Source organism: Salvelinus fontinalis, chromosome 15 (assembly GCF_029448725.1).
Source record: "Salvelinus fontinalis isolate EN_2023a chromosome 15, ASM2944872v1, whole genome shotgun sequence".
NCBI classification, from domain to species: domain Eukaryota; kingdom Metazoa; phylum Chordata; class Actinopteri; order Salmoniformes; family Salmonidae; genus Salvelinus; species Salvelinus fontinalis.
In genome coordinates, this window is record NC_074679.1 from 40,024,961 (window position 1) to 40,044,284 (window position 19,324).

The window sequence follows — 19,324 nt, forward strand, 5'->3', positions numbered from 1 at the left end:
GCCAAACATAGACAACGTTTGAGCAGCCTGGATGCGCAGCTGGGGCATTGTGTCGGGGAGGAAACGGGCGAACTCCGCAGCACCCACTGCCGCATATTTTGCCCTCAGTGCATCATTGCATTGGAGGTCAATCAACTCCATTTGGAGGTTTGGTGGTGAGCTTTCCACGTCAACAGCAAATGGGTTACCGAGCAGTTCCAACCTGCTTTTTTGTGATGATGCTCATTACATGCTCCATTTTCAAGGCTTTACCGCACAACGCTTCCTGGTGTATGATACAATGATAAGCTGTCTGCTCACCTGTCGCGTTTTCCTCTTGCATCTTTTCCCGTATCTTCGCCACCAGTCCGCTCCTGTGTCCACACATCGCAGGTGCTCCGTCGGTTGTCAAACCCACGAGTTTTTCCCAAGGCAGCTCCATCTCATTTACACATCTTGACACCTCTTCATACAAATCATGCCCCGTAGTTGTGCCATGCATAGGACGTAAAGCCAAAAACTCCTCTGTCACGCTTAGGCTGGAGTCCACTCCGCGGATGAAAATTGACAACTGGGCAATGTCAGAAATGTCGGTGCTCTCATCCACAGCCAAGGAATATGCAATGAAATCTTTTCCCTTTTTCACAAGCTGCTCTTTTAGATTGATGGACAACTGGTCTACTCTCTCGGCAATGGTGTTTCTGCTCAGACTCACATTTAAAAAGAGTTGCCTTTTTTCTGGGCAAACTTCGTCACAAACTTTAATCATGCAGTTTTTGATGAAATCCCCCTCCGTAAATGGCCGGGCTGATTTAGCGATCTCTTCTGCCAAAATAAAACTGGCCTTGACAGCAGCCTGGCCTTGTGATTTGGCTTTTTTGAACAGAGCCTGTCGAGATTTGAGGCCTCGTTTTAATTCCTCTGCCTTTTGTAGCCTTTGTTCCATGTCCATATTCTTGTTTTTGTCCGCGTGTTTCGTTTCATAATGTCGTCTCAGATTATACTCTTTCAGTACCGCCACACTTTCTCCACACAGAAGACACACAGGTTTTCCAGCTACCTCCGTGAACATATACTCCGACTCCCACCTTGTTTGAAACCCCCGGTTCTCAGTGTCCACCTTCCGTTTTGCCATTTTTGATGGGTATCTGAAAGTTAATTTTACTGTGATGCTGACGACTGCTGTGCCAATAAATATTGAAATGAAGCAGCCTACTGCTCGGTGCGTCACCGTTGCATTGTGGGAAATGTAGTATTGGTGCGTGTAAAAGATCTGCGGGCTGCCGGCTTGCTGCGGTCTGCGGGCCGGTTCTAATAATAAATCAAGATCATCCCAGGGGCCGTAAAAAACCTTCTCGCGGGCCGGATGTGGCCCGCGGGCCTTGACTCTGACATATGTGATCTAAAGGATATAGCAATGGTGAACTTAATCAAATGCCTTTGAAGGTTTAGGCAGAATGTTTTCTTTTGCAGTGACATTTGTTGTAATCGGACCGTTTCTGAACGACAAAAACAATTGCAAATTGTTGTAGACCTGTAAACAGATCGTTTGAATTCATTAATGTTGTGCATTTACTTCTGAATTCTGAAACACTGTCTACTCGGAAACTACGGTAGAAGGGAGAGATGAAGAGAGAGAGGACAGAAAGAGTGGAAAGAAAGAGAAGACAGGATATGAAGAGAAAGAGGAGAGACACACAGGTGCAGATTCATTACTCTATGATAAAAGAACACTTCCTAATTAGACGCATTGTCATCCTCTCACATAATAAATAACTTTATAGTTCTGACTAGCAGGGAAAAAAGGGAATGAAAAGATCCCATAAAAAACATGCATTCGAGTGACAGACGTTGGTTGGTTGAGTGCTACGGGAATAAGCGTCCCATCAGGACGGGACAGTTGTAAATCACGCAGCGCCTTGTGTCACGATCACAGATTTTAGAGAAATAACAAATGTCTATACTTACTTACCAATCTAAAAAATGTTTGCTGACATGGGCTAATTGAGTCACTGTCATTGAGTGACTGTGAGTGACAGTCAGTGACTGACATAACTAACCAAATTTCAATCCCTTGTATATTCAGGGCCGGTGCTGATGGCCACCCTCTCTAGAGTGGCCAGTTAGAGACAATAGAGTTACAGTGGCAGGTTTTTGGAACATACCAACTAAAATATATACAGAGGGGGACTAGTACAATATGGGTGATTTATAGAACGTACCAAGTGCATTGGGGGATCTGGGCGAAGAGACGATTTGCCCAGGGTGGTCAGAGTGCGCAGGAACTCCCCTGCCAGCCACTTGGTCTTGTCCAACCCCATGGAGCCGATGCTGGAGAACTGACCAATGACAGGCCACTTCTCTTCGTCGGGGATGGGCCGCGTGTGGTCGCGCAACAGCTATACAAGAGAGAGACACAGAGACAGGGTCAGAATTGAGGAACACACGCGTTAGTGCTGGGCTGGAACAAAAGCCTACAAAACAAAATGCAGCCATCCAACCCTGACATAGAGCACTCGAAAATGTCACTACTACTTCATCTGAGAATGTATAAGATAGAAGCAAGAGAAGAACTCTTACTTTTCTCAACCTCAGGTGACCCCACCTCTCCATGTCTGAGCCCAAGTACCTCCCTGGAGTGGAACCTATCAGATACACCCTGAGGAAAAGAGAGGTAGGAGCTGTCAACATCTCAAATGGGTCCAGTTCAGTTGGCATGAAGTGGGAAAAACCCCCAAAATGAGTTATTATGGACACGCTAGTACCTAATATGTGTCAAATGTTTTCAGCTGCGTCATGCCAATTGAACATGATCATCGATCAACGTCGTCTCACCTGGTCTCAGACAGGTCATGCTCTCTGATCCTCTGGATCCAGTCGGTGATTTCGGGGGCACGATAGGCCCCCAGGTACTCCAGGAGGTCCCGCTTGAAAAGGGTGGGAGACTCCCCCGCTGTCTCTGGACTCCCCTTGGGTAACCGTAAATACAGAGGACTCATCCACAACCTGAGACACACACACACACACACACACACACACACACACACACACACACACACACACACACACACACACACACACACACACACACACACACACACACACACACACACACACACACACACACACACACACACACACACACAGAAAGATACTGTCACAATACAACATCTGATAAATATTACTGCACACATTACAATAATACAACCCCTAGTCATCAGTGTTCTGATGAATCCCCATGAGTCTGCATTTCCCCTCAGGGGAGCAATGACGTGTTTTTCATTCTCCATTTTAGACAAAATAAACACAGCGAGACAATTTCTCAACATCAACCCACCCTGCATAATATTCCTTTAGTCATCCACAGCATGACAGAGGCTGAAAGCCAGGGTGGGGTGACAGACATTGCAAGCGTGTGTGATGTGACTAGGGATGCGCGATAAATCGGTGAGCATATCGGAATCGGCCGATATTAGCTAACAAAATGCTAACATCGGCCTGATGTGTCGTTTAACGGCGATGTCAAAGCTGACGTGCATACCTATATAACGTAGGTAGATGATGTAATGACGGCACGAAAAAGACAGCGCTACACGTGCAACACAGCATTCCTAACCTAGCCCACAATGTCTGCTGTGTAGATCTAACTTTAAGTTTCATTTGAAAGTGATTCAGGCCCAGACGTTCAGCGACTACTTAGAACAAAAGCACAAAAAACAAAAAAACTAAGCGTACACTTCCAACAACTAAACAAGTTCAAGTCGAGCAGTCATTTGAAAGATCAAGATCATTTCAGTGAGACAACTCAAAGGCGAAATCCATAAAGGCCAAGATAATGGAATTCATTGCCCTTGACAATCAACCGTTCTCTGTCGTGGATGATGTTGGCTTTCGCCGACTGGTCGAGCACTTCGAGCCCTGGTACACACTACCAAGTAGGCGCTATTTTTCAGATGTTGCCCTACCGGAGTTACACAGTATTGTTGAAACGCATATCCATGAGCTACTGCTATTAGCTTCACAACTGACATTTGGACCAGCAATGGTGGGTCGACGAGGATTTCGTACTGAGGAAAGCCGTATTGCATGCTCAGGAATGTGCCGGTTCTCATACCGCTGCTGCTATTTCAATGGAATTTGACAACGTTTGAAACTTGAAAACATGAACACAATCCTAGCTCCATTTGAACAACCGACTCGAGAAATAAGCTCATCAACTGCGTCTGCAGCAGACGTGAAACCCTCCGTCATGGCATTGAAACGCCTGCTCAACAAAACTGCCGACACAAATCGCGGGGTTAAAACGTGCAAAAGTACTCTACTAGAGGCTGTGAATAAGCCATTCGATGGCATTCTCTCTGAGCCTCTTTACTGTGTCGCCACCATGCTCGATGCTAGGTACAAGGACCGCTACTTCGATGCAGACAAGAAACAGGATTTACGTGAAATGTTAGACACAGCTGGACCAGATGGAAACAGCCAGACCGAGGAAGAGGACCCATGGACAGACCGAGCTGAAACTTCACTGCTTGACATGTATGATGAAATCCTGGTTGAGAATGAAACGACTGAACAAATGTACAACAGAACAGCACAGCAAGTAAGTGAAAGAAATAGGTTTTGATTATGTTTTACTGGTAATGAGGACATACGTAAATGCCAACAAAATAACTTTTGGTCAGTGTGTGTTTCAACTATTTAACTGTACTAGAACGCTTAAAACGCCAAAAGGCCGCTATTTTTTTTTTATATCGGTTATAGGAATTAGGGTTTTGGCAAGGAAAATATCGGATATTGGCATCGGCCAAAAATGTCATAGCGGCGCATCCCTAGATGTGACCCCAATGACAGGGCAGGCTGCTACAAAATAGAACAAAACAGAGCTCATCAATATGGATTCCAGACACCAGGAAGCCTTTCTAGGTAGATGCCAAAACCAAACATATACTACAACTTCTTCAACATGATGATCAGATAGAGTAAAAGTGAATGTGATTTTGAGAGTATCTCTGTGTGTGTGTGGAGAGACAGGGAGAGAAGAGAGAGTGAGAAACCGTATTCAGGTAAGGCAGGGAGGAGTAAGGCAAAGGAGAAGCCAAACTATAGTTCTGCTAATGCTGCTCTCTCTGTTAGTCTCTAATGGAGCTGGTTTCAAGGGTTAGGGAGAGGCGGAGTAGAAAGTAAATCATCTGAGGGAATCACCTGAATGAAAGAATAAAACAAAAATGGGATGATTACATCTCTACTGTTTGTGTAAGAGATTAGAGAGATGAACTGCAGAGATATTGAATAGACTTATGTGGTTCTGTAAAATAATCAGTGCAGGTTCATTCCTATGAAAGGTTTTGGCCCAAAAAAATGAAAAACGTGCCCCGTTACTATTTGGGTATAAAATGCGCCTCATTTCAGCTTGCTGAGTGAGTTGTCATGGAAACCAAGAGAAAATGTGTTATTAACGTGGGAATGAATCACGACGACAGCTATTCAACTCAGACATGAGGCTAATGTTGTGTTCTTTTTTTAACCAAACTAACAACTTTAAAGACACCTGGTTCTCCGGCAATTGCAAGAAACCTGGGCAAAAACAGGACATCAATAACTTTATAATTAACAACAGAATGATGAAGTTGAAGTTCACCTCATCTCAACTGAGAGTGTAGAAACTGTCACCTGGCATAGCAATCAGTCTATAGAAATGGTAGTCTTCAAACATGGCCACTGTCAGAGACTCACCCCTGTGTTTTCTGGTACCAGTCTGCTCTGATCATGTTGGAGGTAAGGATGACCACTCTGAAGCCTTCCTCGTACCACAGCAACATCATCTTCCTGACACCACAAGATGGAGGACACATGTTAATTGAGGACACAAACGTGCACGCAGATGCACCACACACATACAAACAACTGAACCACAACAACATTCAACTTCAAGAGACTTTGCAGATTTGTATCCTGTATTTATCCAGTGAATCTGATTAAGATGCGACACCATCTTCACTGCTCTGTTTAGTATAATGTATCTCATGTATTATCAAACTCCTGAAACCTTCCTTAAACTCAGCTGGCGAATCTACCATACCTTTCCAGGGTCATTCACACAATCTATCCTGTAGCATTAATACAAAGTAATAGCCCTCATAGAACGAAGAGAGTACATAATTCCACCACATCAGTATTCTGAGGGATATACACACTAAGTGCATTTTAGCTACTAGGGCAATTTCACGCCAGGATGGCTCAAAGATATTTATGATGTTTTGGATTTTCCTGAAATAAAATAAATAAAAGGTCCTTTGGGGGAAGAATGTTCGGCATACCTTCAAAGTCTGTATTCAACATTACTATTGAGAAACGATTGATTCAAGTTTAAGAAAACGTGTGACATTTTGGCTTTACCCTGGGCATCTTTTAGGCCCTACCCTGGGCATCTTTTAGCCTTTACCCTGGGCATCTTTTAGGCCTTACCCTGGGCATCTTTTAGGCCTTACCCTGGGCATCTTTTAGGCCTTACCCTGGGCATCTTTTAGGCCTTACCCTGGGCATCTTTTAGGCCTTACCCTGGGCATCTTTTAGGCCTTACCCTGGGCATCTTTTAGGCCTTACCCTGGGCATCTTTTAGGCCTTACCCTGGGCATCTTTTAGGCCTTACCCTGGGCATCTTTTAGGCCTTACCCTGGGCATCTTTTAGGCCTTACCCTGGGCATCTTTTAGGCCTTACCCTGGGCATCTTTTAGGCCTTACCCTGGGCATCTTTTAGGCCTTACCCTGGGCATCTTTTAGGCCCTACCCTGGGCATCTTTTAGGCCCTACCCTGGGCATCTTTTAGGCCCTACCCTGGGCATCTTTTAGGCCCTACCCTGGGCATCTTTTAGGCCCTACCCTGGGCATCTTTTTGGCCTTACCCTGGGCATCTTTTAGGCCTTACCCTGGGCATCTTTTAGGCCTTACCCTGGGCATCTTTTAGGCCTTACCCTGGGCATCTTTTAGGCCTTACCCTGGGCATCTTTTAGGCCTTACCCTGGGCATCTTTTAGGCCTTACCCTGGGCATCTTTTAGGCCTTACCCTGGGCATCTTTTAGGCCTTACCCTGGGCATCTTTTAGGCCTTACCCTGGGCATCTTTTAGGCCTTACCCTGGGCATCTTTTAGGCCTTACCCTGGGCATCTTTTAGGCCTTACCCTGGGCATCTTTTAGGCCTTACCCTGGGCATCTTTTAGGCCTTACCCTGGGCATCTTTTAGGCCTTACCCTGGGCATCTTTTAGGCCTTACCCTGGGCATCTTTTAGGCCCTACCCTGTGAATCTTTTAGGCCTTATCTTGGGCATCTTTTAGGCCTTACCCTGGGCATCTTTTGGGCCTTACCCTGGGCATCTTTTGGGCATTACCCAGGGCATATTTTGGGCCTTACACAACGAGTCTATCGATGAAACAAAGCCAGTCTTGGTGTCATTTCAAACCTTACCGTGTGCTCTGAAATATGAGTAGTGTTAAAAATAACATTTCTTTACGGACAATTAAAAATATAAACGTAAATCTCTCAAAAGTACCCTTTTTGACACTATACTCCACATACTCCACATCTAATGTCCGGAGTGGTCTCTCTTTATACATATAATTTGGCATTACAATGCATTCGGAAAGTTACAGCCTTATTCTAAAATTGATTAAATATTTTTTCCCCCTCATCAATCTACACACCATACCCCATAATTACAAAGCAAAAACAGGTTGACATTTTTGCAAATGTATTAAAAATAAAAACTTAAATATCACATTTGCATAAGTATTCAGACCCATTACGGAGTACTTGTTGAAGCACATTTGGCAGCGATTACAGCCTTGAGTCTTCTTGGGTATGACTCTACAAGCTTGGCACACCTGTATTTGGAGAGTTTCTCCCATTCCTCTCTGTAGATCCTCTCAAGCTCTGTCAGGTTGGATGGGGAGCGTCGCTGTACAGCTATTTTCAGGTCTCTGCAGAGATGTTATATCAGGTTCATGTCTGGGCTCTGGCTGGGCCACTAAAGGACATTCAGAGACTTGTCCCGAAGCCACTCCTGCGTTGTCTTGGCTGTGTGCTTAGGGTCATTGTCCTGTTGGAAGGTGAACCTTCACCCCAGTCTGAGGTCATGAGTGCTCTGGAGCAAGGATTTCTCTGTACTTTGCTACGTACATCTTTGCCTCGATCCTGAATCGTCTCCCAGGCCCTGCCGCTGAAAAACATCCCCACAGCATGATGCTGCCACCACGGTTCACCATAGGGATGGTGCCAGGTTTCCTCCAGACGTGACGCTTGGCATTCAGGCCAAAGAGTTCAATCTGGTTTCGTCAGACCAGACAATCTTGTTTCTCAAGCAGAGATGGTTGTCCTTCTGAAAGGTTCTCCAATCTCCACAGAGTACTCTAGAGCTCTGTCAGAGTGACCATTGGGTTCTTGGTCACCTCCCTGAGCAAACCCCTTCTCCCCCTGATTGCTCAGTTTGGCCGGGCGGCCAGCTCTAGGAAGAGTCTTGGTGGTTCCAAACTTCTTCCATTTAAGAATGAAGGAGGCCACTGTGCTCTTGGGGACCTTCAATGCTAAAGAAATGTTTTGGTACCCTTGCCAAGATCTGTGCCTCGACACAATCCTGTCTCGGAGCTCTATGGACAATTCCTTCGACCTCATGGCTTGGTTTTTGCTCTGACATGCACTGTCAACTGTGGGAACTTATATAGATAAACAAGTGTGAGCCTTTCCAAATCATGTCCAATCAATTGAATTTACCACAGGTGGACTCCAATCAAGTTGTAGAAACATCTCAAGGATGATTAATGGAATCAGGGTGCACTGGAGCTCCATTTCTAGTCTCATAGCAAAGTGTCTGAATACTTATGTAAATAAGGTATTTTTATTTTTTAACATTTGGAAAAATTTATAAAAACCTGTTTTTGCATTGTCATTATGGGGTATTGTGTGTAGACTGCTGAGGGGAAAAAACTATATTTAATCAATTTCAGAATAAGGCTGAAAAGTAACAAAGTGTGGAAAAATTCAAGGGGTCTGAATACTTTCCGAAGGCACTGTATCGGCCATTAACCAATCACAGCCCTCCTTTAGTATTGCACATTCAGCAAATCACCCTTTCCTTTGAATCCATTTTCCCATTCATTGTGTTGGTTGTGCGCATAAAATGTAAAAACTTGCCATTCTGGCATGGAAATGCCCTGCAGTTTAATGTGTTAAAACTCAATTGAACTGAAGGAGCTGAAGGTAACAAACACTTAAGTTTCACAGACATTGGTTTGGTGTTTTTCCAGGTTTGAAAAATATACCATTAGATGCCTTTTAGAAACTCCAGGCAGCGAAATATATGAAAGTCAAACACTTCTACGGAGACTAAAATGAGACCTTGTGTTAAGAGGATTTGAAAAATAATTTATATTTATCTCTTGGAGGAAAACCTCTTCGTGATTCAATGAGACGAGAGGAGAGAGCTCCTCTGATTGCTCATCTTGTTGTGACTGTGTGTATGTACCTCTCTGTGTATGTGTGCCTAATATTGTGTAAGTAACTCTCTGTGTGTGTGTGTGTGTGTGTGTGTGTGTGTGTGTGTGTGTGTGTGTGTGTGTGTGTGTGTGTGTGTGTGTGTGTGTGTGTGTCTCTCTCTCTCTCTTCAGCCCGAGGTCGAACTAATCACGGAGCAGCAAAGTGCAACCCACCAGAGCAGACACGGCTGTTAGACGAGGATTATCTAGGCATCAATATTTTATTTACCCGCTACAGAAATCTTTCAAACTCTCTCAAACAGGGAGAGATCACCCCCCGAGGCATCCAACCTCAGTCTCCGCGTACCTGAATAAACCAGAAGAATCATTCAACCCAGCGACAGGGGAGCAGGGAGAAATCAAACGTATAAATATGCAACAATGGAAACAGAGACTTGCTCTCCTGTTTAACACGTAGAATAAAACAGAATAGTTAAGATGAAGACTTAACAGACAGATCAGACGAAAGTAGCATACAAAGTAGCTTCCCACTAATCAGTTATCATCTCATGTAACAGACAACCTGGCTTCCAGTTTGTTCTCAAGTTCACATTTAGAGTAGTTATTGAGTGTTATAATGGTGGTGGAGTGGCGATAGTACAGAATACCGATGCAGGCTCACTTGGATGTTGAGTGGGGGTATGATAGGTGACTTTTGCGCGCTACCTTCAATTTGAGATCCTTCCTCTTGGCTCCTCTCGGTTAACATTAATGTGCATTAAAAGGTACACTTAGCTAAAGCATCATTTCTTTACGCTCCAGCTCCACAGCATTTTGAGCTAGTTCTTCAGAGACCAAATAAACACATTTACCTATGAAACCATATTCCCCTCAGGCCTTTGATGTAGAAAATACGCATAACCAACTCAGTGCGACAATTCCTCAAAACTCCCGATCAAATTACAACGGTACATGGATGATATATGGAGCAAGGGGAGAAAAGGAACACTTACGTGTGGTGTGTTCCGAAAGCAATATCCAGTTTGGCCTGTTAGGAGACAAACAGGAGATCCAAATGAACACTGGTGAGGCACTGGGATGGCTCATTAGGATAATGCATTACAGTTGGCTGGCTAGCAGTAAGAGACTGCTTTTTGGCGATTAGGTAAATTACTTAACTTCAAGAACTTTTACAGAAGACTGTGATTTAAATAATACCTCAAAATAGGTCAGGAATGAAAGAATAGGAGAATGGAGCAGAAGAAATAGGCTTTTTTGATTCGTTTGAGTTTATGTTGGGAGTCGATGTCTCTCTCTGGTGGGCTACGGTGTAAATTACAATGTGACACAATGTTGTGAATATTTTTATGGGAAACAAGGGCAAGAGGAGAGTGAGAGGAAGGTAGAGGAGAAGTAGGCATGAGGAAAGTAAGTTGAGATAAGAGGGGAAGCCCGGAAGAAGGGCAAGTAAAAAAAGAGAGGTTGCAGAGGAGGAGAAAAAGACAAGAAGGTTAGAGATGTGTTACCTGGCAGAAGCGGACTTGACTGTACGGCTGGGCTTGCTGGAGCAGACGGGCCTTGGCCTCTCTCTTGTCTCCGTGGACAATCAGAACAGGCTTGTCTCTGTAGAACAGACAGGCCAGGGCGTCACCTTCACCAGTAGTAATAGTAGCAGGGTTTAAACACATCAAATTACATTTTATTGGTCGAGCACACATACTTTGCAGATGTTATCACGGGTGTAGCGAAATGCTTATGTTACTAGCTCCAACAGCGCAGTAATACCTAACAATACACGCAAATCCCCCAAAAATAAAAGGAATTAAGAAATATAGAAATACTAGAACAAGCAATGTCAGAGTCTGGAAAATAAATATATACACTACCGTTCAAAAGGTTAGGGTCACTTAGAAATATATCTTAGTTTTGGAAAGAAAAGCAATTTTTTTGTCCATTAAAATAACATAAAATTTACAGAAATACAGAAATCTACATAGGGGTACAGAGGCCCATTATCAGCAACCATCACTTCTGTGCTCCAATGGCACGTTGCGTTAGCTAAGTTTATCATTTTAAAAGGCTAATTGATCATTAGAAAACCCTTTTGCAATTATGTTAGCACAGCTGAAAACTTTTGTTCTGATTAAAGTAGCAATAAAACTGGCCTTCTTTAGACTAGTTGAGTATCTGGAGCATCAGCATTTGTGGGTTCGATTACAGGCTTAAAATGGCCAGAAACAAATAACTTTCTTCTGAAACTCGCTGTGTACTACGCCTCACAAGTCCTCAACTGGCAGCTTCATTAAATAGTACCCGCAAAACACCAGCGTCAACGTCAACAGTGAAAAGGCGACTCCGGGATGCTGGCCTGAGACCTGAGTAGTGACCTGATGATCATTAGCAAGTTAGCAACGCATGTCCAGAGTGCATAAGAAGAGATTACGATGACTCAACGGTCACCTAGGATTTTACTGCGGTCATGACTAATGACTGCCGGTGTGGCGGTAATACGGTCACTGCAACAGCTCCAATCTTGACTTGGAAGAGTTCCAGTGTTGGATAGCCATAGCCAGCTAAGCAACATGGCATCACTCTCTGTTTGAGCCAGGTGTTTGAGTAGGTTAAACTAGCTAGCTGCATTAGCTATCTAAGTAAGTGAATGTGAAAGTGACAAAATACTAAATAGAGCTAGCTCTCTCTCGCTACTCTTACATTTTTTAAGAAATGAATTTGTTAAACTGTTCAACTATTCTCGTTCTCTCTCCGAGTCAAATACTCACCACTTTGTATGTATTGCAGGGCTGGCTAGCTGTAGCTTATGTTTTCAGTACTACATTCATTCTCTAATCCTTTGATTGGGTGGACAACATGTCAGTTCATGCTGCAAGAACTGATAGGTTGGAGAACGTCCTCCGGAACAGGTTGGAGAACGTCCTCCGGAACGTGTCATGATTACTGTGTAAGTCTATGGAGGACGAAAACGAACTGTCCTCCGGCTACACCATGGTGCTACCCTACAGAGTGCTATTGAGGCTATTGTAGACCATTGTAAAACAGTGTGTTTTAATCAATTATTTGCTGACATGAATATATTTAGTATAGTTTTACTTTAAAAAGATAACTTTAATGTTTCACTATTTTTTTAAATTCTGAAATTCACTGAGCATGACAGTCCCTTTCCTCCACAGGTTGCAAGCCATTGGTTGAAATTCTCACGGAGAATGGGATGTTTTCGTCGGTTCGGCGTCCTCTTACACTAGCAAATCATGAGCCGATCACCACAGAATGCAGGTGTGTTCCCAAACCATATCGTTGGTGCTGTCTTTCGTGGGGAAAGGCACCACATCTCAGTATGGAGCACATTTCACAATGCATGTATCATCTTAGCTGGTAACTTTATTCCTTGTGACAGGTACATTTACTGCAGCATTAACCAGGTTTCCATCCAACCTTTTTAATGTCAGATAAAAAAAACTTCATGACAGGCCTGATGGAAACAGAAAATGTGTGAGTAAACTTATCAAATGTCGGCAAAACAAAATACGCAAGACGAGGTGGGTTATTTTGTGTGGTAAAATTACTAATGCGAGAAAGGTCAGTGGAAGCGCTTTTATGCGTAAATATTAATATAATAACGCTCATATGGAAGTAAACTTGGAGTCATAAAATGACATGTTGTGTGGTCCTCCCACTACAGATTAAATAAATTAGGAACTTCACAGAGTGGTGAAAGTGCAAATTGAGGAGCTTGATTCCCCTTTCCAATAAATATTGAGGGTCTTATTCTGGTGAAATGATCATCGATGCTTGGCCGCCTTTTGACAAATGAAAATAATCTCGCTCTTTAGTCTATAATAATCTCATGTAGGCTATACGCGCACGTGCCAATACCGGAGTGGGCACACTCGCTATATAACGCAACATTGTTTTGTGAGAAAACCATTAGTTGATTTGAAAATGCGATGGGAATGGGAATTTAACTGCAAAAAGCTATTTTTATGTGTACTACGTCATCGCGCACAATTCTTTTATCTGCAAAAAGTCAATTTGATGGAAACATCTCTGGTAGGAAAAGGTCCATATTGTTTTCTTGCGGATTTTAGAATATTCGCATGAAATATGGCGCCAATTGGATGGAAACCTAGCTATAGCCTATGTTACAATAATATTAGGCCTAATATAGCTAAATGATAGATTAATATGAATGAAAGTCTCATTTACACATCTCCATCTGGCTTTCTGGGGTCACCTTATATGAATTGCAGGATGGGCCACGGGGTGTTTCTTTTCGGTTCGGGGGGTGTTGGAACCGAATCAGATGGTTGTCTGCTGTATATAGTTTGAGCTTAACAAAGAGTAGGGCATTACCTGAACTCAGGCGGGTACTGCTGCAACATCCAGGCAATGTCAAAGCAGTAGTTGAACTACAAAAGAAAGGACAGGGAACATAACTAAAACAGGCAAACTGTCTTTCATCTCCTTGAGTCAACCGAGCAACATACTTCAGTACTAGTGCAACTCAAGGATCTCATACCTGCACAGATTCCTTCAGTGTCCCGAACAAAGGGGAGAGGATTTCTGAAATAAGGACACAAAAACCCACTGATTACCTGGCGAGTCATACAAGTCTCGACTGTCAACACAGAAATGAGAGCAGAGAGTATTCATTCACCTTTGATGTGCAGAGCCCCAGTGTTGTACCTCTTCTCCAGCCCTGTGACCTTGTTGAGGTAGAACCTGTAGGTGTCATTGACAGGAGGCACGCTAGTCTCAAAGAAGTCATCTGGTTCGTCTTTGTAGTAGGTTCTGCCATGGGGGCTGGGAGGCCTTTCCGACACCTTTGCCTTCTTCAGCTTGGGGCTCGACCTCTTGGGTGGCGGGTCTTTCTGTCCTGAACTTTGACCTTTATCCTTATCATCGTCGTCATCATCATCACTGTCCGAGAGAGCCCAGCCGGAAATTGAATCATCATCCTTCTTCCTCTTACCAGCCAGAAAGGGTCTGGATTGGTTGGATTCATACTTTACTGGCTTCAATTGGCTGGCCTGGGATGCCTGTCTGGCCTCAGAGCCAATAGAGAGGGGGGAGGCAGCAGTCACTGTGTCAGATTTAGGTTCAGGTTTCACCTCTATGGAAGGTGGAGGATCAGGACCATGTTTGGGTTGGTGGAAGTTGGAGGCTATCTTGGGGGAGTTGTGGTTAGAGACTGAAGATGTGTGTTGGTCAGGCGGGGGGCTGCCAAACAACAGAGGTCTGTTGTTGTTGTTTGAGGCAGAAGGGAGTGGGTCATCGTTGTCGTCATCGCTGCTGGAGAGTGTCCATTTCCCGTGCTGACTCGCCTGTGACATTTCTGATCTGTGAGAGGTCAACGTTGATTGGTCATGGTCAGAAGTTCACAACAGGAGGCCCATGGTTGTCATCTTCACAATCAAAGGAACAATTGGTTACTGATCTACTGTCTGTTTTGTCCCCCCCGAGTTAATTATATTATGTTTAGGATTGAGGTGAAAGGCTGATCCTAGAACTGTGGTTCGGGGCCACATATATAGGGCAAGTATATGTTATCGACATAACCTGGCCTTTACCACTACTGGTATAGAGGTCGACCGATTAATCGGAATGGCCGATTAATTAGGGCCGATATCAAGTTTTCATAACAATCAGAAATCAGTATTTTTGGACACTGATTTGGCCGATTAAAAAAAATATATATATATATATATTTTTTTTACACCTTTATTTAACTAGGCAAGTCAGTTAAGAACACATTCTTATTTTCAATGACGGCCTAGGAACGGTGGGTTAACTGTCTTGTTCAGGGGCAGAACAACTGATTTTTACCTTGTCAGCTCAGGGATTAGTTTTTGCAACCTTCCGGTTACTAGTCCAACGCTCTAACCACCTGCCTTACATTGCACTCCATGAGGAGCCTGCGTGGCAGGCTGACTACCTGTTACGCGAGGGCAGCAAGAAGCCAAGGTAAGTTGCTAGCTAGCATTAAACTTATAAAAAACAATCAATCTTCACATAATCACTAGTTAACTACACATGGTTGATGATATTGCTAGTTTATCTAGCGTGTCCTGCGTTGCATATAATCGATGCGGTGCCTGTTAATTTCTCATCGAATCACATCCTACTTCGCCAAACGGGTGATAATTTAGCACTGTCATTGCACCAAACCTAACCATAAACATCAATGCCTTTCTTTAAAATCAATACACAAGTATATATTTTTAAACCTGCATATTTAGTTAATATTGCCTGCTAACATGAATTTCTTATAATTAGGGAAATTGTGTCACTTCTCTTGCGTTCTGTGCAAGCAGTTAGGGTATGTGCAGCAGTTTGGGCCGCCTGGCTCGTTGCGAACTGTGTGTAGTCCATTTATTCCTAACAAAGACCATAATTAATTTGCCAGAATTGTACATAATATTGAAGGTTGTACAATGTAACAGCAATATTTAGATTTAGGGATGCCACCCGTTAGATAAAATACGGAACGGTTCCGTATTTCACTGAAAGAATAAACGTTTTGTTTTCGAAATGATATGACACTTTCGAGGGTTTGCCAGCAGCTCTTCGCAATGCTTCAAGCATTGTGCTGTTTTTGACTTCAAGCCTATCAACTCCCGAGATGAGGCTGGTGTAACCGATGTGAAATGGCTAGCTAGTTAGCGGGGTGCGCGCTAACAGCGATTCAATCGGTGACGTCACTCGCTCTGAGACTTGGAGTAGTTGTTCCCCTTGCCCTGCAAGGGCCGCGGCTTTTGTGGAGCGATGGGTAACGATGCTTCGAGGGTGGCTGTTGTCGATGTGTTCCTGGTTCGAGCCCAGGTAGGGGCGAGGAGAGGGACGGAAGCTATACTGTTACACTGGCAATACTAAAGTGCCTATAAGAACATCCAATAGTCAAATATATATGAAATACAAATGGTATAGAGAGAAATAGTCCTATAATTCCTATAATAACTACAACCTAAAACTTCTTACCTGGGAATATTGAAGACTCATGTTAAAAGGAACCACCAGCTTTCATATGTTCTCATGTTCTGAGCAAGGAACTTAAACGTTAGCTTTTTTACATGGCACATATTGCAATTTTACTTTCTTGTCCAACACTTTGTTTTTGCATTATTTAAACCAAATTGAACATGTTTCATTATTTATTTGAGGCTAAATTGATTTTATTGATGTATTATATTAAGTTAAAATAAGTGTTCATTCAGTATTGTTGTAATTGCCATTATTACAAATAAATAAATCGTCCGATTAATCGGCATCGGCTTTTTTTGGTCCTCCAATAATCGGTATCGGCGTTGAAAAACCATACTCGGTCAACCTCTAATACATACTACAGCAGGGTATGACTATGATAGCCATTACACTAGTCATGGGGAAGATATCCCCAGAGGTGGACTGGATATTCTCCAATAATTCAGCCTCTAATTATTAGAAGGGAAATACTGTAAGGTTACTATAACTGCCAACGTAAACTGACGTAAACTCGTACATCGCCTTGGTCCGTACAATTGTCCTTATGTTAGCGCCCCAAAAACGTAATACTTCCAGATCAACTGTAATGTCAATACCATTGTAAAGCACAATTTCTCCCCTTTCCAACAGAATCGATTACATGACCTAAACGCTGCCCGTTTCTGTATAATTCAAGCAGGCAATGAGCCCCGTCGGGTCTTTTTATAAATGGCGGGTGGGGAAGCGAAACTAATGCGTGATAGTGAGAAGGAGAGATGTTGTGTGGGAAAATTGCTTTTTTTCACTCGATCTGTCCAACTTATCACCTTATCGCTTCTAAAATGTAAATAAAACACTATAAAGAGCTTATATAATGTGTCATTACATACCTATTTGAAGGTTTGTGTCGAATTTTAATCGGGTTTTTAGGGCGGTGCTAAAGTGATCTTAGAAGTAAACAGCGGCTTTGAGAATGATGATCGCATGCAATGATGACGCAAAAAATGACTAGGTATCCCCCTTACCCCATCACTGTCCATTTCTTGTTTTTAAACGATGAGAGAAGTGCTACACCTGGTGGAGAGAGATTGTAAGACAGAAATAGTTGCTTTATGCCTGTTGTACGTTACAACATGACACGTCACGATGTAACGGAGGGTCCGTTTTTTCAACTTTTCTCCAATCCTATAGACCAATTACCATGTCGATCAACGCTTGAATAGAAACCTAGTTCACACCCCCGATTTTAAAGTCAACAGTTGCTACAGTCCCATTAGTTTTCTTTGTAGCCTCGTTTGAATGTTGCGGTTGCGCACATTTGTACGGAATGGGGTGAGTTTACGTTACATTGAAAGAGATTGCACTGTACAGCAAAGCGTCAGTGCCACACAGACTTTAATAAAACACATATAACTCACAAATACACTGAACTGTTTTGTAAACCGTACACGCCCACTTAGTTTCTAGGCACATTCTTGCAAAAAAAGATGAGAAAATAGCTTTCAAAGTCAAACTACAAAAAACTACATGCAAAACTAATTGCAAGTAATGATTTAACTAGCCAGCCAGCAAGAAGAATGTCATTTAACAATTCAATGATGTGGTGGCGCGAAATACTCACTGCCAGGAGTTGAATTGTTGCAGTTACGGGTTAGACAAATTTCTCAAAAGATATTGCTACAACAATGCATAAATCTTTGATCTATTACCAGGAACGTGAATACTTCCAACGTAAGTGGCTTATTGCGTAACCCAATCTGATAGCTATGTAATATATTATTGAATGATAAATGTTTCGATTTTTCGAAGCGTCTCGTTGTCATGTTTTGCTAAACAGTGTACTGAAACGTCCATCCCCAGCGAAACATGAAGTAAGTAATATTAGTTCCTATCTCGTGACGCGAGCTGACTTTTAGTCCAATCGCTTTTCACGACACTGAAAAAGGCTACATGGTCAATCTGACATCTGCATTGGCCTTACAAGGCTCTGCAGGTGAATCCGATTAATGCAGTGGCCCCACAGCAATCACCTTGCATTCCCAGATCAAGCAAACATGGGCTTTAAAGCATTTACTGTGATTCAGCTTCAGCAGAAGTAAGGCGTCCGCATTGTTAAACCAAGTTATGCCCGATGTCCAGCAGATGCATATGCGTTTTGTTTTTCCGGAAGTCTAACCCACATTTTCAGTACTTGAGGCGAAGGGAGAGGGATAACTGGAACCAAAATACTGTCTTCTCCAGCAGGTGGCGTTCTTTCCGTTTCCCAAGCGAAGAGTTTTTGTATGGAGGTCAGTAACCACGTTTCCATCCACAGTTTTTATGCAAGTAATTACGTATTTGGATCTACTTCATTAAATGTTGGACAGTAGTTACATCTAATGGAAACAGGTTATTTTTACTTGAAATTATGACAGATTTACTTAATTTATTATTCAAACACTATTAGAAATGATTGACAAAATGTAGGGCTATTTAAGTATTCATGTTTCTAACAACTTGGGTCAAATGCCTCAAATGAATCAATTACTCCTTTCCAATAAATATCAAGGGTCTTATTATGGTGACATGATGATCAATGCTTGGCTGTCTTTTGACAAATACAAATAATAATATTTTGTCCATAATAATCTCATTATGTAGTAGGCTACCCACACTGTATCTGCAAACTGTTGGCAAGAGCCTACATGCCAAGACCAGAGGGAGCACTATTGCTATATAACCAGTGGCGTGTATTCATGGATGCCAAGGGAAGCCAGGCCCCCCCCCCCCCCCCCCCCCCAATATATTTTGTAATAATTAAAAACATTAAATAATTTATCTTTTGTGATAGGCGGAGACACAGGGGAACCCAAGAGCAGACTCAGACGAGGAAACGGGGATGAATGAACCAAGATGTTTATTGTAA

The 19,324-nt window shown here is 43.0% G+C and overlaps 1 protein-coding gene across 4 annotated transcripts in view; it reads right to left on the reverse strand.

Annotated features, from left to right (window-relative positions):
- tdp1 (tyrosyl-DNA phosphodiesterase 1) overlaps window positions 1–18,300 on the reverse strand; it is a 74,657-nt gene extending 56,357 nt beyond the window's left edge. The window contains exons 1-11 of one of the 4 annotated variants that reach the window (XM_055863819.1): window positions 18,041–18,300; window positions 17,445–17,493; window positions 14,117–14,799; window positions 13,979–14,022; window positions 13,813–13,868; window positions 10,971–11,067; window positions 10,458–10,492; window positions 5,713–5,805; window positions 2,815–2,985; window positions 2,560–2,638; window positions 2,202–2,378 (exon numbers count right to left, since the gene is read on the reverse strand). In XM_055863819.1, the coding sequence (XP_055719794.1) occupies window positions 2,202–2,378; window positions 2,560–2,638; window positions 2,815–2,985; window positions 5,713–5,805; window positions 10,458–10,492; window positions 10,971–11,067; window positions 13,813–13,868; window positions 13,979–14,022; window positions 14,117–14,799; window positions 17,445–17,449 (1,440 nt within the window). In that variant the 5' untranslated portion in view covers window positions 17,450–17,493; window positions 18,041–18,300. Of the gene's footprint in view, window positions 1–2,201; window positions 2,379–2,559; window positions 2,639–2,814; window positions 2,986–5,712; window positions 5,806–10,457; window positions 10,493–10,970; window positions 11,068–13,812; window positions 13,869–13,978; window positions 14,023–14,116; window positions 14,865–17,444; window positions 17,494–18,040 lie in introns of all 4 variants that reach the window. The other 3 variants (XM_055863823.1, XM_055863821.1, XM_055863820.1) reach the window with 3 other exon arrangements.
- Between the last annotated feature and the right edge of the window lie 1,024 nt (window positions 18,301–19,324).